The sequence below is a fragment of the Manacus vitellinus genome, unplaced genomic scaffold, assembly GCF_001715985.3.
Source record: "Manacus vitellinus isolate BGI_N305 unplaced genomic scaffold, ASM171598v3 scaffold_57_pilon, whole genome shotgun sequence".
Classification (NCBI taxonomy): Eukaryota; Metazoa; Chordata; class Aves; order Passeriformes; family Pipridae; genus Manacus; species Manacus vitellinus.
The window spans coordinates 1,924,993-1,951,939 of NW_021940666.1; the positions used below are offsets into that span (position 1 = coordinate 1,924,993).

The 26,947-nt window shown below is 40.0% G+C and overlaps 2 protein-coding genes across 2 annotated transcripts in view; one reads left to right on the top strand and one right to left on the bottom strand.

The window, feature by feature from the left end:
• The window catches only part of METTL15 (methyltransferase like 15), a 91,100-nt gene extending 77,306 nt beyond the window's left edge, over positions 1-13,794 (bottom strand). The window contains 3 exon segments of the mRNA XM_018081852.2: positions 13,045-13,324; positions 13,684-13,721; positions 13,723-13,794. Coding sequence (XP_017937341.1) covers positions 13,045-13,324; positions 13,684-13,721; positions 13,723-13,779 — 375 coding nt within the window. The 5' untranslated portion in view covers positions 13,780-13,794.
• Positions 13,795-15,957: 2,163 nt separating this feature from the next.
• The window catches only part of KIF18A (kinesin family member 18A), a 30,933-nt gene continuing 19,943 nt past the window's right edge, over positions 15,958-26,947 (top strand). The window contains exons 1-8 of the mRNA XM_018081861.2: positions 15,958-16,346; positions 16,982-17,139; positions 17,952-18,056; positions 19,001-19,111; positions 22,493-22,690; positions 23,942-24,115; positions 25,040-25,114; positions 25,395-25,504. Of these exons, the coding sequence (XP_017937350.2) occupies positions 16,019-16,346; positions 16,982-17,139; positions 17,952-18,056; positions 19,001-19,111; positions 22,493-22,690; positions 23,942-24,115; positions 25,040-25,114; positions 25,395-25,504 (1,259 nt within the window). The 5' untranslated portion in view covers positions 15,958-16,018. The remainder of the gene's footprint in view (positions 16,347-16,981; positions 17,140-17,951; positions 18,057-19,000; positions 19,112-22,492; positions 22,691-23,941; positions 24,116-25,039; positions 25,115-25,394; positions 25,505-26,947) is intronic.

A 26,947-nucleotide genomic window follows, 5' to 3' on the forward strand; every position in this document is an offset into this window, starting at 1 on the left:
AGTAGCATTATTTATTATTAATAAAAATATCTACAATTTTTCATTGAAAAATCCTGTTTTCTTCCACTTAAGAGTCCAGGCTGATTTTAACAATTGGAGGCTGAAATTATTTCTGTGTTAGAAATAAAGTCTTCAGCTGATGGGAAGAGCTGGGACAGCGTGACAAAATGTCTTCAGCCATTTCCCTCTTTTGAGAAAAAGCATGTTTGGTTAGATTTTTAAATGATAACAATTCTACATTGCACTAAGCAGTAATGGCATTTTCAAGTTTCGAAATGATGATAAGAGGAGGGTAACCCTGGGTGAAAGACTCTTTTATTGCTAGTCTCATGGACCTCCAAAAACATGTCAGTCCTAAAAGTAAGACTTGTCTCTCCGTTGTTCTTTCTGAATGCCCAGGTTATGATGCCCAAGCTGCCAAGCCCAGAATCTTGGAGAAGGAAAGTTGTCTCTCTTGCCCTCTCAGCCTGATGGTGCCAACACAGAGAGAGCAATCAGAGATGAGTGGGTGAGAGATGTTCAGACTCAAGACAGGCAACCTGTTGTGAAGCCCTTCAGTTCATCTGTACCAGCTGATGTAAACAGCTCATTGTTTCCCAAAACAACTGTCTGCTCACTACATCTGGTCCTCTACTCACAGGTTCCTTCAGCTTGCTTATTCACCTGAAAACAAACTGCAAGTAAATTGACTGTTTTGGTGTGAGCTCACGCTATGGCTGCACAACCAGAAGAGCAACAGGAAGCAAGAACGTATATCCAGAGAGCAGCACGTGCAGTGCAGCTGGAGATCTGTTAAGTGTTAACAGATAAGAACTCAAGAGTTGTATTTTAGGCCTGTAGGAAAGGGTGGAACAGGTAATGCTCCTGAGGGTTAACACGAGCATGAATGCTGCAGTTAAGAGTTATTCTTAAATTAAAGCAAGCTTTCCCCAGAACTTACACTAGGGTCTACAAATCTCTGTATAAACATTAATTTTTACCAATTGAAAAAGCTGTAACTTCACTGGGAACAGGCACAAGTCATCTCCTTCACACAGCAAAGATTGTCACAGAATGTCAATCTATCAAAGGCTGGTAGCAAAACTATGGTTGCACAAGATGTTTAGTGTAGGAGGAATTAGGCACTATTTTCTCATGAGTGTTTTCCCTCTTGCAGTTCACTTCTCTCAGCACAGGGGCTTACTGGGTACTTCATACGCCACTTAAACTTAGCAGCATGGCACAGAAAACTAATACAGAAAAAGAAACTGTAGTTTTCTGCCATATTAGTGTTTGACTGATTTTCAGAACTCAGGGAGGGATGGGAGCTTACACAGATGGTGATATTTGGGGGGCAGGGAAGGTGGACTTGCCCCCTTCAGTGGCAGCACGACACTTCACTGGCTTACCTGTTCAGCTTGGCTCTTCCAGTAAAATCCTGAAGGAATGAATCAATCACTTCCATTTCAGTCTCCTTTCCAAAAGTGAAGCGACACCGGAAATGGCAATATCCGACACTAACTGAGAAATGCACTCAGCTGAAGGAGGGTCACTGGAACCTCTGCCACCCAGCTCCTGGGAGCCTCAGGAAGTCACTGCACCAAGCAGGTAGGTCACTCACAGTATTGGTTTTTCTGTCTGTAAGACTCTGGAACACTAGATCTGCTTCCCAGACATGCTGTGACTTCAACAACTGCAAGTGGACGTCACTCCAATGTGTTGCAAACCTCTAAACCAAAATGCTAACCTCTTCAAAAAAGCAGGAAAAGAGGTATTTCTGCTTGGGCATCCACAGCATAATTTTGGTATTGTTGCCTCTAAGTTCTGCAAATGCTTTTGTACTGCTTTATAACAGACTGTAAAGATCAACTCTGTGTAATGCTTTTGAATTAACTAATCTCTGAAGGTAATCTGTGAAGAATTCAAATGTTGAAAGGCTGTAATTCAAGAGACAAAAATCTGAATTCAAAGCAGAGTCTGAATAGTGAACAGTGGATAAGACATGCCCATGCACAAGAATAAAACAAAATACTTAGCTCATTTCCCCAGCACTCTCTGGCTGTGTCTACCTGAACAGGCCAGTAGAAGACTCTCAAAGGGCAGACCCACCATTTTGTCCAAGCCCCTGCCCACATGCTATGAGGATTTACTTCAGACCGTTTCCAAAGGTAATTTTCTCTTTTTAGGAGCTCACCTAGATAACAGTTTGCTTATAAATTCAACGCCAGCAGAGGTCTGCTGACCAATTACACATGTACAAAATTCTACACTTTAAAAAAGATAAATCCTCTCTATTCAAACAAAATATGCACTATGTACGCTCACTTCTAAATTTGCAATAGCAATATTGCTGGTTTTAGAGAATGGCATCTATCAAAACTTAAACTACTTAATCAGATCATATTTATGGAACTATTCTAAATCTATTTTTGCTAAAGCAACAATACTGATTAGAAGATTTATCCATTGGAGATCTTTTTTGTCCATGATATTAGCATTTCAGTCTCCAAAAGGAGAAAACAAAGTTTCTATGAAACTTTCTCCTCTTCTGCTCTGCTAGAAGTGACATCTGTTGAAAGAACATAACTGACAGCTGAAAGATGTGGAGCTTCTCAAAGCCACTTAACAAGGACTTCAGACTAAATCTTGAAAATCAAAGTCATAGAATCACTGAATATGATGAGTTGGAAGAGACCCACAAGAATCATTGAGTCCAACTCCTGGCCCTGCACAGGACCATCCCCAAGAGTCACACCATGTCCCTGAGAGTATCATTCAAACACTTCTTGAACTCTGTCAGGCTTGGTGCTGTGACCACTGTCCTGGGGAGCCTGTTCAGTGCCCAACCATTCTCTGGGGGAAGAACCTTCTTCTAATATCCAACCTAAACCTCCCATGACACAACTTCAGGCCATTCCCTCCGGTTCTGTCACTGGTCACCACAGAAATCAGTGCCTGCCCCTCCTCTGCCCCTCACAAGGAAGTTGTAACTGCAATGAGGTCTCCCCTCAGTCTCCTCCAGGCTGAACACACCAAGTGCCCTCAGCTGCTCCTCACATGGCTTCCCCTCAAGGCCCTTCACCATCCTCATTGCCCTCCTTTGGACACTCTCTAACAGTTTAACATCTTTCTCATATTGCAGACACCAAAACTGCCACAATATTCAAGGTGAGGCCGCCCCAGGTCAGAGCAGAGCAGGACAATCCCCTCCCTTGCCCCGCTGGTGATGCTTTGCCTGATGCCCCCCAGGACACGGTTGGCCCTCCTGGCTGCCAGGGCACTGATGATTCATGTTCAATTTGCCATCAATCAGGACCCCCAGGTCCCTTTCCAGCACTGCTCTCCAGCATCTCATTCCCCAGTCTGTCTGTACATTTGGGGCTGCCCCATCCCAGGTACAGAATCCAGCACTTTCCCTTGTTGAACTTCACACATTTGCTGATTGCCCAGCCCTCTCATTTGTCCAGGTCTCCCTGCAGGGCCTCTCTGCCTGCCAGGGAGTCAACAGCTCCTCCCAGTTCTGTGTTGTCTACTCACCCCTGATTAAGCCTAAAGCATGTATTTACAAATTTCCCTTACATTTCTCCATTCAAAGCACTGCTTCTTTGGTTGACTCAAGATGTGACTTATAATGGATAAGGCTTCTGCATCCTCCCTATTTATCCAAAAACTGTTTATTGCACCTACTACTATGTCCTATCTAATGCAGAGAAAGGATTATATTTTAATCTTTATGCAACTACATAAGAATTTGTCCTCAATTCCTGTTAAATATACAAAAATTAAAATAGCATACGTGTTTTACATGCCTGGCAAAAGGCGGGACATTTAAAATTATTTTAAATAAACAAGGTTTTTAAAAAACATTGGCACAGTGAGACAAGCTACGTAAGTTACTTGTGAGCTCGCAACAAAGATTTGTTAGTAGAGAAATCTACTTTTATAGAAATGTTGGAAAGGGTTCTAATATTTCTCTAAATGAATTAAGAAATTATACACGCTCAAAGTCAAGCTGAAAACATCATTAAAATGTACGCTTTGCTGCTATTCACATGCAAATAAGAAAAATTATCCCAGAACTAAGAAATTAAGAGGTCAAAGAGACCAAGAGATTCTTGCATTTTTATACTATTGCAATCTAGTAAGAAGCAATATTTAGTCTTTAGCGTGCTAATAACCTTTGCTCCCTCTTATGAGAATTCAAAACATTTTGCAAATATGTTCAGTTTCATAAGGTAAATCAGACATATCTGGTTTTAAACTAGAGTATTTTGATTTTTAATAATTTTTTCAAAATTATTGCCTCACAGAAGGGAAAATATTATTACAAATCCAGCAAACCACACACTGTACACAGACACCTAGACACTCTAGAGTCCCTGCCTCCCATCCTGAAAAAGTTGCAATTTCATTTGCATTCTGTTACTTCTGTGAGAAATGCCAAAAATGAAAGATGACTTCCTCTGCCACTAGATGTTCTAATGGCATCTCAACTTCAATCAGCAACAAAATCCTGCCATGTTGCAACATAAATTAACAACGAAAAAAGAAATAAAAAAAGTAACTTCTGGAAAATAAAAACATCTGTGGCAAGCAGCAGTCAAGGTTACCCAGCAGAGTAAAGCAGTTCCTCCAGCTTTCCCTGCAGTAAACTTGAAAACACTGAAAACATACACAAGGTAAACCAGCTTTACAAATCTCTGGACCTAAGTACCAATAAGGTGATGCTGATGACACCACTGTGAAACATTTATGAGCAGCTACTGATCTAGAGAGGCACAATTCCCATCCAAATCTTGCTCAGGTATCCAAGAGCGGAACTTGTCAGTGAAAATATTATAAAGGGATTAAAAGGTATTACGCCTGATGACATGACCTGCCAGAAAATAAAGACGACCAAGAAAGCCAAAACTCACAGCTCTACAGTTCACATTCCACCTACGTAAAAAGCTGTCACACATAATTTAAAAAAATAAGGACTAAGAGGTAAAACCTAACTGGACTAATTTTTTTCCAAAAGTACTTTTGACAGTATATTAAATGATAAAAAAGTTGTTTACACAAAGACTAACAAATCTACATCACAAAGAGAAACATAAATAAATAGTTAGCATTTTGTAGGAAAATAACCTTCTCAGATCATGTATTAAGCACAATATAAAAAGATTTTCCAGGACTGGTCTATTCAACAATTCAACATAATTCAACCATTATTACCCATTTTTCACATTCATCTCATTGGTACACTAACAGGATGCTACTAAAGTATACTAGTATACAGTTGAAATATCTGTAAAATCACTAAGTCTGCATATTCAAGAATTTCATTAACTTGTACTTTCTATCAACCATCTCTGCATCCTTTCACACAGAGGAGAAAAAAGGTTGCTATGAATATATTTTGAAGACTCCATCAGTCACAATCACTTAATGCCTCCAAATCATTTCCAATATATTTTCTTCACAAGGGTTCAATTTTCTGATTACAGCTAAGTATGAAACAGCATATGAACACTTATGAACAGTTTTTGTATTAAAACATAAAAAAAAAGGCGTTTTACCTCTTCTTCATTATTGTTCCCTTCTTCACTCATTTTCTAAAGCCTCATACCTTAATTTGTGATCCTAATTCCACAGAACATATTGGAATACTCCACCTGTAGACATCTACAGTGTATCTTAAAGCACACAACATCCTTCTCAGTCATCAACTGCAGCTCCTCCACAGAAGCCTGGCAAAAGTCCATTTGCTGGCAAACCACTCTAATCCTCACACATCCAAAGGCAAGCCATGTCCCAGATCCTCTCATGTATCCCAAGTGTCATTCCTTGCCTCGTGGGAAACCTGCCAGCCAAACACTGCACTTCATGGAGCTGAGTGAAACATCCAGAAAGATCTCTGGGAGCGATTTTTTTCAATGCAAGAGAACACAGATGAGCCCCTTCCCTCTTGGACAAGTGGTAAGAAAAGCAAACAAAAACCACCACCACCTGCTTTTAGACAGCTCTGGCAGGCCTTGCTTCAGTATGCATTATTTACTTTACTCATTTTCCTAAGAGTAATGTTGTCTGGAATTAGATTTAATGACGTTATGACTCAAGCACACCATTATTAACATTTCCTTAGGAAATTAAAATTTCAATGTCTGAATGACTTCAGCTAATCACCAGACTTTGCAAGACAGAGACGGTTTCCTCAGCTACCTCAGAAGAAACTTCTTCCTTCAATTATAACTAAGATATTTAAGATGCAATGAAAATTTTACAAAGGCTCAACTGAAAATCTAATCCAGTTTTTAATATTTATGGTTAACCAACCCCAAAAAAGCCATGGACATGGTTTTGATAAGTCTTGGCTGGCAGGTGCCTACAGCAATTTGACACTAGATAACATGGTTTTTGATAAAGAGGGAGCCTGAAACAATATTAATTTATTTCAGTGCTTAAAACACAATTATTAGAAAAGTATTTTCCCAAGCTGCTGAACAGTAGCAAACACCCCTGGAATGAAGATGACATGCTCAGAAAATCTGGGAAAAAGAAAAAATATTAGGAAAAAAATCAGACCATGCACTTGCATAACTTCAGATACCCCTTTAAACACCAAATTTGGTAGTTTAAACTTTTAATTGCCTCTTCATTCACAAAAAGTCTGTGCAAAACTACTCACTACAGGATTAAACACAAAACAAGAAAACAAAAAGAACAAACCTGCAGATATTTTCCATACTCCAATTGCAATCTTCAATTGCTAGTAATACTTTTTGTGATCGAAAAAGTCTGTATTCCTGTTTGCAAACTCAAATTCAAATATTTAATAAGAAAGCTTAGCCAAAAGGCTGACTAAAGACACACAGTACTAGATGAGGAGGAAATGAGTAGCTACATATATTAATTATCACCCTTTCTGAGATCACAGGCTCGATCAAGTTAAAATTTAAAGGGCTTAGATTACTTTCTGGTGAATTTTATTAGTTTTCCCCAAGAGGTGCAAAGACTAATGCTGTCACAACAGAAAAGGAGAGCATATACAGCGTCATTACAAGCTGAGTCACCCGAAAGCACTGAATCTTGCTTTATTATAACACAGCATCTTAAATAGTCTCCTGAAGCACTATCATTTGTTATGCAACAGAGTGACAAGAGCAAGCGAGCCCAGTGTCACCATAAAACCAAATCTGGCGCATCTGCAGAGTCCTCCTCAGTGGGCAGACCCTGTCCCCTTGCTGGTCTCTTTGGATATAGCAGCTGCAGGCTTCCCTTCCTCTACTGCAATAGGGAAGGATGCAGATCAAGGTTGGTGAGAGCTCTTCTTCTTGTGGCTGCTGGTGACATTTAGATACACCTGCAGAGAGCCACGGTGCAGGTGGGAGATGAGGAGGTCAGGCAGATGTCCAAGAACCACCACCAGAAGGTTCTTCCCTGTGCAGCTGTAGCCATCAACTTACTCCTCCCCCCGTCCAAGTACTTCAGTTATTTTCTCAAGAGAGACCAAAATCTTGAAGGATAAAAAAGGAAAATCTGAAGGGACTCCTTCACCATGCCTTGTTCATATCCTGCCATCATTCAGATGCAAGACACGGATATTTTTCATTTCCTGGTACCGCAGCCGAATCACTCAGCAATACCAGCTTCAAAACAGAACACAGTTATGCAGTGCTCTCAAACAAATCACACGTGCTTTAAGTCTCCTGTCGTCAAGGAATTTAAGATGCCTGTATTTTTGGAAGACCCACTACAGAAGACAGCAAAACAAAAAGATAATTGACAAGCATGACTGACTTTCTCCGCCTCCTCAACTGGCTGTTCAAGAACAGACTCCTGTCTTGTTTTCTTCCCAGTCCCCTCCTTTTCTCTCTCATCTTGTGATGGAACTCACCCAGATGCAGATACTGTAGAACATATACAACATTTGTTTGGTATTGCACTGTTAAATAATACTCCTTCTACCTTGTTACTTTTTATTTAGCCTGAATGTCACAGCACAGAGCAATCAGTCATAATTTAAGGAACTTAAGCCAACGGGGTCTGATTTTCCAAATCCACATGTAGACACTACCATCATAAAACAAGACAATATTACTATATTAAATAATAATAAATATTTGAGGTACTATCTTTTGCATATCTTAGTCAAAACTATTTTGAAAATATTTTCCATTTTTGTGCACTAACTTCAAATGCTAACTTCAGCAAAAAAAATTCCCTCCTAAGGTATGATTTTAGCCAAATGTTTTAATCATCATTATCTGATGAGATTCCATTTAACTAGTTTCCTACTACACACCACCAAAAATGAATATACTTTGCATACATATGCACTCCACACACATTTATTAAACATTTCCATACCCAGCTGTGATCTGGAGCATGACTAGTCTCTTCCATAAATTCACAATATATGCAACCAGATAAGAGTGACTGAAAGAATACACAGGAACTACATGATCAGCTGCAATAACTCTCAATATACCCCAGTAACACTCAAGTATCATGGGAAAAAAGTGTGTTCTGTAAATCCCAGAATATTGTCAGAATTTCTCTGTATTAGTTTACTGCCTCTTGCAAGTTCCTATATCTTTCTGTTTCACAACAATGGTTTATCTTTATCAATCACCATATAAATCACTGTGCTACCGACACAGAAAAATTAGCCATAAAATTTGCATATGGAAAGATATTTTCAGCATGCTTCCCACAAAAAAAACCATAGCTGTTTCTACAACAAAGAACACTTACAAATCACTTGCTTTATGTCACCTAATTAATTTTACAAGTCCAGTGAAAATAAGGTAAAACAATAAAGACTTTCACTATATCCATGTGTGTCTTGTGCTTTTTCAAAACAAGTATTTCAGCATTTATCTCATGATGTAATTAATATTCCATTCCAAACTTGGTATTTTGGTTGCATCCTACCAAAAAAAAAAAACAAAACCTCATACAGCTTGAGAACTCAGAACTAATTTTTCCAGATCCCTTTTCAATTCCTGTTTATCTTGGATACCCTGCAGAAAACTTCAATTTTGAGAGCCTCTAGTGTAAATGGGTCGTTCCAGTTATAAATTATTTGCAGATGGCTTTGGAGGTACTATGATAAGAACACTGGTCACCAGCATAGACCCGTAACTATTTATACACCACGATAATTGGAAACCTTTCTCACAAAACAGAAGTCCACTCTGCAGGATGCTGTACAGAGAAAGGTTATTTTTGCCTTAAAGAGCTTACACTCAGTGTAAGGCAGAAAGAGAATACTGACGCATGGACAGGAATATAAAGAAACTAAGACAGCAAGTTCTGAACAGCAGACCCCACTTTTGCACACCAGCAGCCTTCCTCAGCTTCCTCCAAGTGTCATCTGGGACTTGACCAACTAGCTCTGCAGAGAAGGAAGGAAACAATCATGCTCCAGCCCAACAACATCCAACAGAACCTTCAGGAGGTGAAAAGCCACTGTCTTCAGACTTCAACTGCAGAGCTCAAGCATCACTTCCCTCACAACAGAACAATGTTTGACCATCAGCAGTGTCTTACACCTCCTCCTGTTATTTTAGAAGGCCACGCTCATGATCTCAGCTGAAAAAGAATCATTGGATGTTTGGGTGGGTGAAAATAGTAACTATCCTGAAAACAAAGCAATATAGACCTGAAAGACTGAAAGAAGAGCTCATGGCAAAGCTGGATGTTTTCAAGAAATACCTGTCTCTTTCTAGAAACTAGATATCACACATTACTTCCAAGACAAGGATTGTCATTCCTTCAATGAATGCTGGGTAGCAAAAATAATCTGAATAATTTTATGGAGAATCAAAACCAAAATCTCCACAATAAGTCCCAGCTAACTCAAGATGTCAGACAAGACCTCTTTGGGGAAAATTAACTGCCTTATTTTTGTTTACACAAATCAACTTAATGAGAAAAAAAAATCACCTGATACTGCTTCTGATTAATAACTTAAACACTGGAGAAAAGGGAAAGGTCTCATTCATTCTTTCTCACCTCAAGTTTGACCACCTATTATTACAGATACCTATAATTTACAGACACTAAAAAAAAAAAAAAAGACCTCTAGAACTATCATAAACCAAACAGAACTAGCAGAGTTTATGGTATCTCCATTCTAGTCTATTCTAGATCATATTTAATGCAAAACCATAGATGGCATCAGATTACATATAATCTGAGTAGGGCACAAGTTGCTTTTGTTCTAGTTGGAGTTTAAATATTATGCATCGAAGTGTTTGTTGTGCTGGAGCACTGTGATTTCCTACAGCTTTGCAACTCATAAGAACCTTTAAGGTCCTCCTAAGAATAGTTAAAATTTCAGAGTTTCAGCCTCTGGCATTCATACTAGAAGACACTGCTAATGAAACTCTTTTACATATCAGTATAGCCATAATATGTGGAGGAGATCCACATGTCTAGTTAAAATGCCAATGACTGTGGTAAAAGAAAAAAAAATGGGAAAAAGCAGGGTGAAAACTGGGAAACATGCCTCTGGATGTCTAAAGACACTGATTCTGAAAATACTTGGTTCTTTAAGAGAACAGAGAAAACTCAATTGCCCAGCGAGCTGCAAAAACATCGGTTGGGTATTCGCAAAGAACACCACTGGACTGAAAAGATTAAAATGTAGTTTAATCAATACAGTAAACTTAAAGAGGAAATTACTTGCATGTGGATTTACTGCAACAGACTTTTCATTGAGAAGTGAGGTAGATCGGTAAAAACTAATTTGTAGCTTTTGCTTTAAAGACAGGACTACTACAGGGACTTTGTGAAACAAGGCAATAAAAGAAGATTCAGAGATAAGTGGAAATATTATTGCTAAAACCCCTGACAAACAGACTCCCCAAAGGAGACAATCAACAAGAATATTCAGTAGGAGGGTACTAACATCTTTATCTCAGCTGTGACTCACTCTTAAGTAACATTTATTTTCTTAAGAACCCCTATAAGTAAAATGAAAACCCCATTCACTGACCATAACTATAGGGAGAACATCATCTTTCTGATTAGATTTTCTTTATATTGGCAACTCCTTGTATTAGCACACAACAAGAAACAGAGGCCCAAATCAGCTATTTTATAACAAAGAATATAACTGTGTCAAAGATGAGTAAAGGAAATTTTTATGTGTAGGAGAGAAGAAAGCAGAAAAACTAAATCCAAGATCAGAGCATTTCCTTCCCCACCCACAATAAAGTGTTTATGGACTTCCCTGTCATGACTATAACGTTAAAAATGTAAATTTATACGACAGTCCCAGTTGAGAACCATATTAATACCAACTGGTTACCACCACTCACGTCAGCGAGACACTGTCTCAATCTGTGTTCAAAATTTCACTTATTCCAGCAAAATTCAGTTGACACATTGCATTCTTTTGCAGAAAGTGCTGAAAATATATATATAAAAAGAAAAACGAGAGTGCTGAACAGTTTCCAGTTTCCTTTAATCTGAACAGGTTAACAGTATTATAAATGCTTCTGTTTGAGGTAAACACACTTGGACTCCTTTACAGCAGTCATTAGTTGTTCACTACTAGCTTAGAAACCTGCAAAACCATGGATACACAGACCTGAAAAAATCCCACCCCAATAATAAGCTATTTTACATTCATAAATATTTAAATTACCAAAAACTCTTCAGGGGCAATAATAGTTACTCTCCACAGTTTATAACCTCAAATAGTTTCTTTTGCAAGTTCTGTTGCCAAGAAAGTTGGTTTGGTTTTTTTTATTTATATCAAAGACAGTTTAATGAACAGTCACTTCATCAGCCTCTTCTTATCTAAATAACTATCTAAATATATAAATCTTATCTAAATAACACAACTGGAAAAAATACTTTACATACAGTGTCACAATTTCTATGTCCATTTAATGTGTGAAAATTTCACCATAGCTCTGACATAGAAATCTGAACTTGAAGTTATGTATTTGACTGATTTAAGTGTCTTCAACAGCAGGACACATGCAAGAGCAATTTGTATGCTAATGTGTGTGTACACTATTTGCATTCTCACTGCTTCTTCAAACACTTAAAATACAAGGCAACACAACAAGACTTGACTGCAAATTTTTGATCACTGAATCCATCTCAAAATTGCTACATCACTTCGCCACTGTTGGACGAGGCTGTTTTCAAATGAAAACAAGAACATACACTCTCTTTAAACTTTCTACTTATTTATGTATTGTTTCAGTCTTTGTAGGCTTATCACACATTGATAAGCCTAAATTAGTAAGATCCTGTGAAGCTAACATAAGCACTAGTATCACAGATAAAAAGCATCCGAAATGTGAAAATTATTTAAGCATTTACATTGCTTAAGAAATCCTTTCAACTTAACATTCTATTTATGATCACTCAGACAAAAAAAAAACATTTCACTGTATCATTTTTCTCAAGGAAGCATGTAACAATATACCTAGACTGCATACAGTGCACATATATCAACACAGCAGTGTAGAGACTTGAGCTAACCCAGGTACCAAAAGCAAAGTACTTACAGTACCATACCCAAATAAGATAGCTTGTAAAAGTTCCACACTAATGAGGCAAAACCATTTCTGGTACCATACAGCCATTTTATAACTACAGTATCTCTACAGTGCTCCTCATGCAGTGTAAGCATTTCCTAAGGAAACACCTCCAACCATGGAAATAAATATCTCAGAACAAGGGATGATGATGATGATTTTTAAAACCCCAATACCACCTCTTGTACAAGAAGAAGAGAGCTTTACACAAACTCATGACACAACCATCCATGAGAATTCCCCACTACTATGAGTAATGAACAGGACCCTAGGAATGCACATGTGCAATTCAGAAAGACAAGCACAAAAGCAAGAGAGTATTCAAACACAATAGTTTTATTAGTTTGAATGCAGAGTCTTAATTTGAATTGCAAAACAATTTCAAACCTTTAAAAGATGTTTTTGATCCTTAAAGAGCACACCTTTATTCCTCTACACAAAAGTTAAGCCTACGCTGCACAAATTTTTCTGCTGGACTGTTAGTGAATCACAAACATTAATTAATCATTGAACTCACCTGACCTGGCTGGGGGGATAAACAACTAAGAACCTCCTCCAGCATCACTGGTGTATGCAATCTTCCAAAGTTACTCTTTTCCGTACTTTGAGGCAACTCTTCAGTTTTGCATTTCTGGATGGTTTGTTCCTTTAACTCACAGTCAGAAAGCTTTTTTGATGAAATATGGATCCTTCTGGCCAGACTAGCCACGCTTACCGAATTCAGGTTTAAGTTGTGGAGAAACAAACACTTGTAAACTTGGCAGAGATACCGAGATAACATTTTGGAGTTGATCAACCTGGAAGAACAGTAGATGCTGAGAATTACTTTCAAACAAATACTTGAAACAGTGTATCTGTTTAAAAAACAAAGTGGAACTGCTGTAAGTAAAGCAATCAACACACATTCCAAGATGGGCAGTTTTATAGATATGTCACGTCAGCAAAATATGTTTTCAGAAGTTTCAATGCTATTTACCAATCAAGCAACCAGTAGATTATTTTCACTATCAAATTTTTATTATGTGTTTTGCTTGCATTTACCTTGCCAGAGGCCTCAGGTATTTTGCCTGCGCAGATAAGAACATGCTGAGTAATCACCTCTGGAAAGTTATTCTCTCAATAATTTAAGCCTCAGCTGGGTAGTATTTCCACCTACCTTAAATTCGTTAGTGCACATCCCTCTAACTTTGCAGACAACCCAGAACTGAGGTTTCACAACAAAACACAGCGCCCCTACAGCAAACACACACATCACCACGGGATGCTGTGCTGGTTTTGGCTGGGGCAGAGTTAATTTTCTTCACGTGGGGCTGTGCTTTGGATTTGTGCTGAACACAGCAGGGAGGAGACACAGCTGGTGCAGATGACCCAAACTGGCCAAGGGGATATTCCAGACCATATGATATCATGCTGAATTTATACAGTGCGGGAGGTTTGAAGTGATGGTTTGTCTTCTCAAGTCACTGTTGCGCGTGAAGGGGCGCTGCTCTCCTGGAGAGGGCTGAGCACCTGCCTGCCCTTGGTGAATTGATTCCTCGCGTTGCTTTGCTTGTGTGCACAGCTTTCTCGTTCCCCATTAAACTGCCTTTATCCCAACCCACGAGTTTTCCAGTTTTCACCCTTCCCCCGCTCTCCCCGATCCCGTGGGTGGGGCAGCGAGCGCCTGCCGGGGCTTGGTTAAAGCAGGACAGGTGCGGCCACCAGCCTCCTCCTCCTCCTCCTCACACCGACCCACGCGGGTGCGAGCCCAGCCCGGTCTCGCCGGGGACACGCTTTGCCTACAGCCAACCCTATTCTGTCAGACCGCGGGGATTTTGTTTCGTAGAAGCGAGCAGAGAGCGTACTTTATTACGGTCTAAAGCGGCACTCAGGCACAGCCAGAGGCAGAGCGGGGCTCGCACTGAGCCAGAAGGTGAAGGCAGAGGCGGCCGGAAAGCGTCAGCAGCCCGCAGCCCGGCCCGCGCCAGCTCCGCGGCCGAAGGCTGTTCCCCCGCTCCCCGCCTGGGCTGGGCCAGCGTGACACGCGGAGGCGAGACCCCCCGCCCCCGTTTGGTGGCCCCGTTGGTTGGCCCCGGCGCTGTCCCCGCTCGCCGCGCCCGCGGGGCACGCGCCGAGCTCGGCCCGCGCGCACTTACCGTGAGCGCCGTTCGCTCTGCTGACGTCACGGGCAGGCGGCCAATGAGGAGGCGCGGAGGGCGGCCTGCTTGTGTTTGAATTGGGCGGCCGGAGCGTGGCGGTTGGACCGGCCGCGGAGGTGAGAGCGGGGACGGACACGGGCCGGAGGCGGGCAGCGGTCCCGGGGTGAGTGTATGGGCCCGGGGGGCGGGAGAGCGGGCGGACAGGGGCCGGGGCGAAGGGAGCGGGCGGACAGGGGCCGGGGGGCGAGGAGCGGGCGGAAGGGGGGGGGCGAGGAGGGGCGGACAGGGGCCCGGGGGGCGGAGGGAGCGGCGGACAGGGGCCGGGGGGCGAGGGGAGCGGGCGGGACAGGGGCCGGGGGGCGAGGGGCGGGCGGACAGGGGCCGGGGGCGAGGGAGCGGCGGACAGGGGCCGGGGGCGGGACCAGGGATGGACACGGTTCGGGGACTGAAGACGGGTGTGGACACGGTCCCGTGGGGGGAAGGCCCGGGGAATGGCGCTGCCCGGGGGAACGAGTGCCGGCGCGGACACGGCCCGGGGCCGCAGTCCCGAGGCGGGCGCTTGAGCGCTGTCTCGCCGCTGGCCACGATCTCCGGCGGCGCGCCCCGAGCAGGAGGGTGTGCGGTGGGGTACGGAGGGGAGCCCCCCGCTCCTCTGCCCCAGGTGTTCCCTTGCTCCCTGGCCGTGTCTCGGTTATGGCTCAGCTGAGCTTGCCCCGAAGCGGCAAAAGCGTCGCCGAGAGCCTTTAGCGTGCAAGTCGCTGTCCGCTCTTAGAGGAACGAACAAGCAAGGATGAGCCATTTAAAGGAAGTTCCAGGTTGTTATCGGTCGCTGTATCCCGTGCAAGTTACGTTAACGTAAATCCCGCTGTAACTCCCTTTAAACCCACGTGCAGCGTAAATCAATAACCCAGGGAATAGAGTTCCCTATAACTACAGCATAGGCGGCTGCTCTGCCTTCTGCTGCAGGACAAGAAAACTACCCACATTAGTCTGTAGGAACCTGGAAGCTCATCTTCAAGCTTGCTCTGACACAAAGGACAGCCAGTAGGTTATTCAGTAGCTTGAATTGTTAAAATAAATTTAGGAATTTACCGGGGAAGTGCTAGCTGGGTTTCTTAAAGCTGCGCTGGCCGGTTCCAGTGCTTCCCTAAGTTGCACTGCATTGTAGCTGACTGGCAAGCACTGGGTGGACCCAGCAGAGATGCCGGGTGTTAGTCCTTATCAAAAACGTGAACTACCTGAAAGGTTTTATCTGAAATATAATGCCTTTCACTCTGTGTTGTCAACTGCAGAGGAGATTCAGCTGTGCAAGACCTGAAAGAGTCTTGGAAGCGAAGCTGGGGGCCGGAGGGGATGACTCCCGCTAAGGAAGAAGATGTTTGCAGTCACGTGAAAGTGGTGGTCCGTGTCCGTCCAGAGACCCAAAAGGAAAAACAGGACAACTTTAGCAGGGTTGTCCATGTCATTGACCAGCATGTGTTGGTCTTTGATCCAAAGGAGGAAGAAGTTAGCTTCTTTAACGGGAAGAGACTGACCCATAGGGACATTAACAAAAGACAGAGGAAAGATCTTAAATTTATGTTTGATGCTATTTTTGATGAAATGTCATCCCAGCTGGAAGTTTTTGAGCATACTACCAAAACTCTGATTGATGGCTTCTTAAATGGATATAACTGCACAGGTAACTTCGCTATTTATTTTCTTTAATTAAAAAACTTCAAAGTTTCTACCATCGTATGCAGCTGCTGCAGGGGCATTAAAAAAGCCTGAGATAGAAATAAAGCCCTGTGTTTTAATTCATATGTATGAGAGGCTGGCTTTTTAGCATATGGAAGTTAGAATAGCTCTACTATTTTGGAAGTAAGTTTGTGTTAGGGTTATATCATACTTCAGAATTTTATCTGAAATATGTATGCTAATGACATAATAACTCCTCTGGAGTTATTCAAGCAGAAGCAGTTGTGTCACTAAATGCGTGGTAGCCTGCTTTATGAACTCTCAAAGAGGCTTTTTTAATTGGCAAATGAAATGTGATGAGGAAATTAAATGTCTTTTAGCAATAAGTCGATGGTGTAGGGTTATGAGAGTAAGTAAATAATATTTTCATGTAAATTTTGAACCGAAAATTCAAAAATGTTACTTTGAAATAGGTCTCTGATTACAGCTGTTAAAGGTAAAGTCTAAGTAAGGAACTTGATCAGTTTATGAAAACAGCTGTTCAGAATGACAGGTCTCTGTTCATTTGACTTATGTGTTTCTGATTAGCTTACTGGTATAATTTGCATGTTCTTACTTTGGTTTTTTGTGTAAATTCAGTGCTTGCATATGGTGCAACAGGAGCTGGAAAGACTCATACCATGTTAGGTTCTCCTGAAGATCCTGGAGTGATGTATTTAACCATGATGACACTTTATGACCGCATGGATCAAATAAAAGAAGATAAAATATGTGATGTTGCTGTCTCTTATTTAGAGGTGAGTTCCTGCATTTGCTATGTTGCTTTTAATAATTCATATTTAATACATAAAGACAAGCTGGTTTTGCCTTTCCTTGGTCCTTTCTGGGGCTTGACAAAATGCATCCTTACAGGAGTGGGACTGAACTGTGCTCTGCCAAATTTGCTGCTCAAAGGCGCCTGTCACTGTTTTACAGAAGGCTGCCTAAAAAGAACAATCACTTCTAATATATTCACTGAACATTCTCGTGATTTTTGTCTTGCTGATCAATTACATCCCTCTGAATATCTGTTGATGTGTACAAAAAGATACCAGGGTTACATCTCAGGAATTCACAACAACATTCTATAAGCACTGTGAAATTACACAACAAAATGATGTTCTGGTTTTACAAGTCAGTGTCTTGGCACTGCTGTTGTATATTAGTAGTGAAATTGTTATCTTCTAGCTCCCTCAAATTCTTAATGGAAGAATAGTTGGTGTTTGGGAGGGGGGAGAAGGAGAGGAGAGAAAAAAGGAAAATAAATGCTTTGGACTCATGCTGCTTGCAAAAACTTTTTTTTTTTGTTAAAAAAAAAGTTTTTTTTTTTAATAAGAAAAACAGTTATTTACTAGAAAAAATGGCACACCTTAATGGCTTAAAAGAAATCATGCACATTGAATATTTTGAGCTCAGTGTAATAAAGCTGTTTGGAAAAAAATCTACAGTGTGAATTTGTTACTTTGCCTTAAAGAAATACTAAAAAAGACGAGTGATTTCTGTTTATTTAAGTTTAATTCAGTCAAGTATGGGAAGATGTTAATAAAATACTTTAAATTCCCTTTCAAAGATTTACAATGAACAGATCCGTGATCTGCTGGTCAGCTCTGGACCTCTGGCTGTTCGTGAAGATGCCCAGCAAGGGGTGATAGTTCAAGGTCTGACATTACATCAGGTATGTAAATACATATGGAAACTCACAATGTGCTTGAGAAATTTGAGAAAGGTCCCATAGTTCTGTGAGAGTTGTATGGAACTTGGTAATTTCCTAGTGGGCTGTTTTCTGGCCAGTAACTTGCAATCTTAACTGATTAGTCAAAAGCACATCGTGGAATAAACTGGTAATATTACTGAATGCAAATAAGTAAAGCATTCAGTCCTTATTGTCATCCAGCAGGTTTTGGCAGGTTTGTTTTTCAGCTAAAACATCTTGGCATCTTTGCCAAAGAGTTGCTATGCTGGCCTGGAAAAGTAGTTTAACATGAAACTTTTCAAACGTGGTTATTATAAAAACAGAAACAACCCTGAGACTTCACATTGGTGTAGAACGCTCCAAGATGGCAATGAAGGCAAAGTCAGTTTTGCAATCTGACAGTCGATTCTTGTGGACCTATTTTTTTTTTTGTAGCCTTTTAGTGTATGTTACATGCTATGTAGCTTCCAGATTTTGTGTTCATGGAATGAATTGACAGGAAACAGTGTTCTTAGTTTGGCTTGCTCTGTGAACATCATCCTTCCAAAATCTCCAGTCTTGTGAGGGGGCAAAAAAAATTAGTGTATCACTGTTTAATGCATTAGTACAAGAAGAATTAAGTCAGGCATTCTTAAATGAGGCTTCTTCTATGGAGGACCTTTTCAGATTTGTTTAAATTCTTTACTAAAAATATTCTCTGATCTAAATTTCTGCAGTTAAATGCTTTTCATACGTGACTGCTCTTTAGTGGAGAATATTTGTTTGAAGTGCCTCAATTTCGAAACAGGAAATTTCTCTTATTTCTGGGTAGATAAAATGTTAAGTTCCTTTCTTTTTTTGAAGGTGACTGTTAATGTATTGTAGAATCTCCTATAGTTGATGGAAAAGGAAAAAAAGTGTATTTATCTTGTTCTCTACCATTAAAGCCTAAATCAGCAGAGGAAATCCTTCAGATGTTGGATTATGGAAATAGAAATAGAACTCAGCATCCCACAGATGTGAATGCCTCCTCTTCCAGGTCCCATGCTGTCTTTCAGGTAAGATAAAACAGCAGATGTACAGTGGTCATTACTGTGAGTTGCAGGTTTTGTTTAAAGTTGGATACACAGGAAGCTTTTATTTTTAAACTGTGTTGAACCTTCGTTTGTCTGAGAGGGGATTGAAGTTTTCCAGTTTTCTCGTTGACTCCTTATTCCTTAGAAGTATGTAAAGGATCATAATGTTTATATTTGGAAAAATGAATTCAATGAAAAGGTCTCTAATTCCAATAGTTTGAACATATAACTTATACTTATGACAACTTGTATACCTTAGAAGAAATATCTCTTCTGAAAAATGGTAATTCTGAGCTTGGAATATACTTCCATATTGTAATCTTATAAACTGGAAGTTATTGGTGGGTTTTTCGTTGGTTTATGGTTTCATTGTGTTGCTCAACATTTCTGTAAGAAAAATAATTTACAGAATGAGGTTGCATGTCTGACTATAAACTGAGAATGTCAACTAGTACTTTCCTACTGTACTTATTTTGGTTAATGTTAATTTTTACACTAAAGTGATTTCTTAATGTTGTGGTATGTACCAAGTTTTAGAAAATGAAATGATGATTCTTAGTTTCCATAAATGAGTTTCGAATGAGTTGTATAAGTCCACTAGAACTTACAACTTCTCCCAAGATTATTGCTGCATGCTACCCCCTGACTCCTCCTTAAATACAACCTCTGATATTTAAAAACTAGTCCCATTAACTAAAATGTATTTTCTTTTCTTTTCTGTTTGTTATCACCTACTGCAAAGCAGTATCTTGAATTATTTATATGATGCCCCTCAGGGTTGAAAAATATTAAATTTGATTCTGGTCCTTGCATTACATCATTCAACTGTTGGGCAGTTCTTAACTGTATCTGCAGACTTTGGCAATGCTTAATGAAAGCAGCCAAAAGTTTTGGGATTTTTTTAAAGAAACTTCTAAATATGTAACACAGCAAAAGTCACTGCCACTCTAAAAGCTTCTATGTTTTCTTATATACCTTAAACTTCTGTTTGAAATTGCCCTCCCTGTTTTTAATTTCCCCTGAGGTCTTGCCCATGGTTGTACACTGTACGTGATCATACCAAGACTTCTTCTGAAGTTGTTCAGGTTGAGAAGTTGTTCATTGTTGTGTGTGTGTTCTACCCTTAAAAAGGCACAGGGTACAGTGCTACAGAGTGAACTGCTGATTTCTGTTTGTTTACTTGCTGGGCTGGGGTGTCTTATCTCCCTCACCTTGACTCAGGAAAAAAAGCTCTGGATTGTGTGATCTGGCAGGCTTTGCATTCTCCTCAGTACATCTCTAAAAGTGGCAAGCAATTCCATAAATCACTTCAGTTTCTCATGTATTTCCACACATCTGTGATGTTCTGCTCAACAGATTTGTGTCTTTGCCAGAGATGCGAGTGTTGAGAAATCCCCAGTGCTGTCTCGATTGAACTTTTTTCTATTATTTTCAGAGCTGTTTGTTTGTAGAGATATGTTATCTTTTATGCTGGCTTTGGCTTTGCTTGTTAACTTTATTGGAGCAGGATGTTGTCTGAAACTCACTCAGAAACTGATAAAAGTCTTAGCCCGGGACAATCTGAGCTGATTTTAGAGATGCAAGTTTTGCCTTCCCGTACCATCTGTCTTCAGTTTGAAACATCTATCTAGGTCAGGCAATTACTGCATCTGAAAGTAAAATCCAAATTGCCACACTGTTCTATTGAAAGTGTTCTGCTGACTGACAAAGAAATATAAAAGTTTCTGCTTTGGGGCATTTCCTGTATCTTTTGAATTTTTACAAAAGCTTGAGTCGTACAACATAGTTTGGCTGTCACTCCAGCATTCCCTGCTTCACTAATGATAGTTACTGGGTTGTTCTGATTGAGTGTTCCCAGTCTGAGGTTGGATTCTTTTTGTCTATTGCACTAGAAATAGTACAACTGAAGTTAGTTGTACTGTTTGATATAGAAATATATCTATTTGGAATAGATACCTTTCATGGCAAGTCATAAGTATTTGATTCACTCAGAATACTTGTCAAATTATTCCCAGTTACAAAGTGCTGTGAAGACTTCATTTCTCATGCACAAAGCTTAAAGCTACAGAACTAGTGAGATGTTGTCTTTATTGCCTCATGCATGGCAGCTGTTTCCTAATTGATTGTCTAAAAGTCTGTTCATGAAAGGGTCAGTAACCAATAGCCTTATTAACAAATGGCAAGGCACTCAACACAAAAGAAGGGAAAATTTATAGAGAATTCTGGAAAAGTAAAAGCCATCTAAGGATAACTTTAATTCTCCTTACTGACTGTATAATCACACTGCCTACTTCCTTATAAACCTGAGGAAAGAATACCTTCAGCAGCAGAAGGAAGCAAAAGTGTTTAATTCCTTGTACATCTCCTGTACCGTGAAAATTTCAGGAAAAATGGGATGAGGAGGAACAAGTGGCTTCAGTGGGTACCACATTCCAAAAGATGTTGGAGTGTGTTTTCACAGCAGTAATTAAGTGTTGTTTCCTATTAATGGTAGATACAATTAAGTCTAAGTCCCTGCAAATCCAGCCTTTTTCCTGGTTTATCCCTATATGTTTCTTTATTGCACATTCCTAAATGTGCATTTAAAAAATGAACACCTCTTTCAATTTAAAGCACAATAGTGTGATATACATCTTAAGTGATAAAGAATCAAGAGCTATTTTAGCTGTGAAACTCATTTTTCCCTGTAAAGAGTAAAAAAAAAAACCTCACTAATCTTCGCTGCTGTTGTAAGCCCAGGGCCAGTTGGTCACTTTATCCTCTGCAGCAGGATGGGGGAGAGAATCAGAAGTGCAAAAGCAAGGGGGTTGTGAACCTTGTGGTTCACTTAACTAAAGGGGAGTAGGGGAGGGGGAACAATCATTTGCCACCATCAGATTGATGCTCAGCCATTCCTGAAGCAAGGGCTGCTTCAGAGAAACTTCCAATCAGTTTGAGTCAGCTGTTTTCTTGCAACCTCTTGCCGAGTGCCTTGGCGACCACAGAGCCGCTGTCCAGCAGCAGCTGGTCACCAGTGAGTCACCAGCACTGCCTGGGTCACAGGGCTGGAAGCACCACATAGGCTGCTATGCAGAAATTTAACTCCACCCCAGTCAAACTCCATGCAACTACTCTCTGCTTCTTTTTCCTTACTGATACCTGACACAAGTTGAGTTTAAGAGGTGTCAGAAATGGGTTTGCTCTTTTTCCATTAGGCCAAGCTGCCTGTTGGTGTTAGATATTTACAAAAAGGTTTATCTTGGATTTCGAGAAGGATTCCAGTAAGGATTTCTGAAAGCAGTTTTTAATTTAATTGTGTAACTTACTGCTTAAAATGGTTCGTGGCTACCATTTATTTTCTTTTTTTTTTTTTTTTGATTGTAGATTTACCTACGGCAGCAAGATAAAACAACCAGTATCAATCAAAATGTTCGTGTCGCCAAAATGTCCCTCATTGACCTGGCAGGATCTGAACGTGCCAGTGCAACAAATGCCAGGGGGGCTCGTTTTGTAGAAGGAACAAACATTAACCGCTCCCTGCTTGCTCTTGGAAATGTCATTAATGCATTGGCAGATCCAAAGGTTTGTAAGTGCTGCTTTCCCGTGCAGTCTTCACCTCCTAGTGTTCTGAATTTAGTTTTTTTTTTTTTGAATGCTAAGCTGGTTGAGTAATGGGAATTACATTGTTGATGCTACTCCTTTAAGGTTGTTTTCAGGGTTTCCACCATCATTTCTGTGATAGCTGAAAGACTATCCCAATGAGAAAGAGTTCTCAAAAATAATGTGCAGCTACCTAAGGATAGTGTCAAAGATGAATGTAATTGCTTTTCTTACCACCTTTTTCAAAATCAAACATACATAGAGAACCTTGTATGAGTAAACAAATAGCCTTACAAATAATCTTTATTCTCGGGGGAAGAGACTTTTAAAGGATAAAACAGCACCTATCCCCAGTTGTTCTTTTGTGATCTTACATACATACACACACGTCCCTGCTCAAAGCAGTCTCCTGATCTGGCTCACCAACTCAAGGGAAGGAGGGGGTACAGTTGTGTGGGATAATGACAAAACCTCCTGAACTTTTGCCTAAGTCAAGACCATTGTTTACCATGACACTCTCTTTGTCCTTCTGGGCAACTAGCAAATTCTCCCTTCAGATACGCCAGGAGAAAAGGATCAGAGCTTTTATTTCCCTTCCTGGTGACGCACATTCTTGTCACCATCTTGTTGGAGTGGAAGGAGGAGCTTAAAACCCATACTATGGGCATAAGGAAGATTCTTCATGTTGATTTATTTGGTGCAGGATTGGGTTCCTAGTGACCTAACTTGGCACCATGAGACAAATAGGCAGAAAGTTCGTAGATGTGCTTGAAAAAAAGCTTCACACGGCCGAGTTGGGTTGCCTGGAAAGGTTGTGGAATCTTTATCCTTGGAGATAATGAAAACTCAGCTGGGCATAGTCCTTGCATCTTGCTCTAGCTGCCCCTGCTTGAGCAGAGGGATTGAACTAGAGGGATCTTAGAGGTCCTTCCCAAAGTGAACTGAAAGTAGTTTAATGTATCTTGCCCTTTCTGTTGGTTGCCCCATGACAAAAATAAAAGTTATGTATCGAGACATCAGAAAGTAACCTAGCTAATACACACGATGTAAAGGTATTAAACAGCTTCAAGAGACTCAAACTGTTTGAGAGGTCTAGGTAACTTTAAGAAAAATTACTTAGGTCAAAGAAAAGTTTCATGACTGTCATGTCTTGTGGCATTGTTGAAATTCTGAGTGGACTTTTGTTCTAAGTACAGTTGACTAATCCATAGAAACGTGTACAACTCTTTTCAGCGCAAGAAACACATTCCTTATCGGAACAGCAAACTCACTCGTCTGCTGAAAGATTCCCTTGGAGGAAACTGCCGGACAATAATGATAGCTGCTGTCAGTCCCTCCTCCTTGTTCTATGATGATACCTATAACACTCTGAGGTATGCAAACCGAGCCAAGGATATCAAGTCTTCTGTGAGTATATTTGTATTTATTGGTCTCTTGTCGAAGTATAATAATACAGTATTAAGAGAAGGATAATTATTGCTTTTGGAATATTGTATTTTCCTTTACTTTTGTCTCAGTTTTGTTCAGTTATCTCTTCCTTCTTACAGACACCTCTTCCTTATATGAGTGATAGATGTAGTAGGTACAGACTAGATACTAGATCTGGCCTAAAAGCAACATAGCTTCATTAATGAGAAGATGTTGCCAGTTTGAAATAGTTTGTTCAGGGAGCATGAGATTTAGGAACAATCCTCAGCTGTTAGACCTCACATCTGTTTTCAGTATCTTCTTGTTACTTTGTTGAAGAACTGTGAAGTATATTAAAGATGTGTCTGACCAGTTGTACAAGAGCCAGTCCAGGTTTGTTACAAGTAGATTCGGCTGAAGCCAAGAAGTTCAAAGAGATTATATTGACAATGAGATTATATTAATTATATTGATAAAGGAAAAGCCACCAGAATGTCCTGTCTTCTGATCTCTACTGTTTTGATTTTTTTCATAATCTTTTTTATTGCAGCTCCTAATTGCTTTTATGTAATATGGGGTTCACTGTAGTTTCCATCTGTTGCATAATTACAGATAGTTTTTATAGTAAAATCTACAAGATACACATTAAATGGTCAAACTAGTCTGAATAAATGCAAAATGTGCTTGCACATGTAAATGTAATTACTTTTTATTGTTCTGTTGAGCAAAATTACCTGGCCATGGGTGTGCAACAGATGACAGCAAAAGCTGAGAGTCATATTTTTGTTGTGCAAGTCAGGATTGTATTCATCCCTTTCCTCATAATACAGTGTATGTCTAACTATGTAGTAATTATACACAGTGTATTTATTATGCATGAAAACATGAAGGAGCCACCTTAAATTCTTACTTATTTCTTTACAGCTAAAGAGCAATGTTGTTAGTTTGGACAGTCACATAAGCCAGTATGTTAAAATTTGCAACGAACAAAAGAAAGAGGTATGTAAAAAAAGATCTGTTGTTTAAAAGTTTGAAAGATTAACTCTGAATACAAAAAAAAAAGTATATAGGATTCAACCTTAAAGGCAGTATTGTATTGTCCTAATTCTCCCATATAGTATTTTAAAGTAAGAAAATTTTATCTTCTGAGAGGAATATTACCTACTGCCATTTGTAAAGCTGTTCAACATATCAGCACAGAATGCTAGGTTTGAAAAAAAAAAAAAAAAACAAAAAAAAACCCCTATATCCCGACTAAAAGGTGCCTGTTTTGGTTTAGATCCTAATGTTGAAGGAGAAACTGAGAGAATATGAAGAAAAGCAAGTAAGCATTCCTGAAAACTATCATGCTGCAGAACTCTCAAACAACCAGCAAGTGGAAATAGAAAGGTAAATGAATTGCATCTCAATCTTGCTTCCCAAACGGAGCTTCCCAAGCTTGGAAACGCATTTGTAAAACAAACTTGCTCTTTTCAGTATTGGTTTCCTCATTTTAACATTGCTTTACTTAGACTGGGTATGGCTTTGCATAATGTGCTGCTTCTTTTTTGGAGCAACTTGGTGGTGGATTTAAAACGAAAGGGGGGGATGCAGGAAATGAGATGTGACAGGAAGGAGCATATGAATGCTGGCTTCCAGCAAAGCTGCTTAACAGGTTGTGTTTGTGGGTAGGCAGAATGGAGTTTGCATAAGTGACAGCAGCTCTTGCTACTGTTGGCAGACACGACTTCAAGTAGTATCTTTCCTGCAAGGTTTGAGAGACAAAAACCTTGAAGCTCTTCTCTCTACGAAGAGTTTAACGTATGTTTGTAGATTCCTTATTTTCTGTGGCTTTTATATTTCTTGACCTCTTTCTCCTCTTGATATTCCTGTTGATCTTCTCTCATGGGGCTGTCTCAAGAGAGCCCACAAAAAGTAACAAACTAAGATGTGAAGTATCAGTTTGTTGAGGAAGTCGATCTATTCCATGAGAAGGCAAGATGTTGGTGCAAAAGTCTTTCTGGATCTGTCTCTGCGTATGTCGTCATGTATTTCTGAGAATTATTAACCTAGGTTGATTCACTTAGCTTTTTTTAATTGGTCCTTTGAATGTGCTGGTTTTTAACCTGGGAAACCTGCTGAGGTGAAGTAAAAACCCATTCAAAAGCAAAACATTCTCTAACTATGCTTTGTTTTACTGGCATCCCAGGCATTTCAATAAACTTTCTCATTCAGGTTATTTAAATTTAATTTTCGAAATAAGTGTGGGCTTCTAAGTCATGTTGATAGTTCTGACAGTTTCCCTGCATATTTTTGCACTGTATGTCTTTAAGATTGATTTAATTTCCTGTGATTTGCCCTTTATTTCATTCCTTGTGTGTGGGAAGAGTCAGTCAAGGGCGAGGTCTCTAAAATATCTTTTCAAAATGCTGGACATATTCTATGCCAAGATTAGTTGGTCAGGGAATGTTTGCATTTTAATGTTATAGCATATCCATAGAGCCACATGTAAGCCTATCCTATTCCCTCTAAATATCAGAAATAAAGTGAATATCTCATTCTGTTCTTCCTCATGAATATCCTGTCAGGTTCATCCTACTGATGGTGTGGGTGATGAGTTGATTTCTCCCACGTTCACTTACAGGTTTTGAAGGTATTGTGCTGCCTTCTCCCTCTTGTTTGGGGCAGGAAAGAGTCTTATCCATGAACTTGTATTTCAGTCCAACTACCCATGGTTTTTGCTTCACTGTCACCTGAAAGAGACTCACTGAGTATTGCACTTGCTTCTTGAAACCCAGAAATCATTCCTTCTCCATCTGTCTGAAGCTTGGAGTCGTGTTGTCTGCCAGCCCT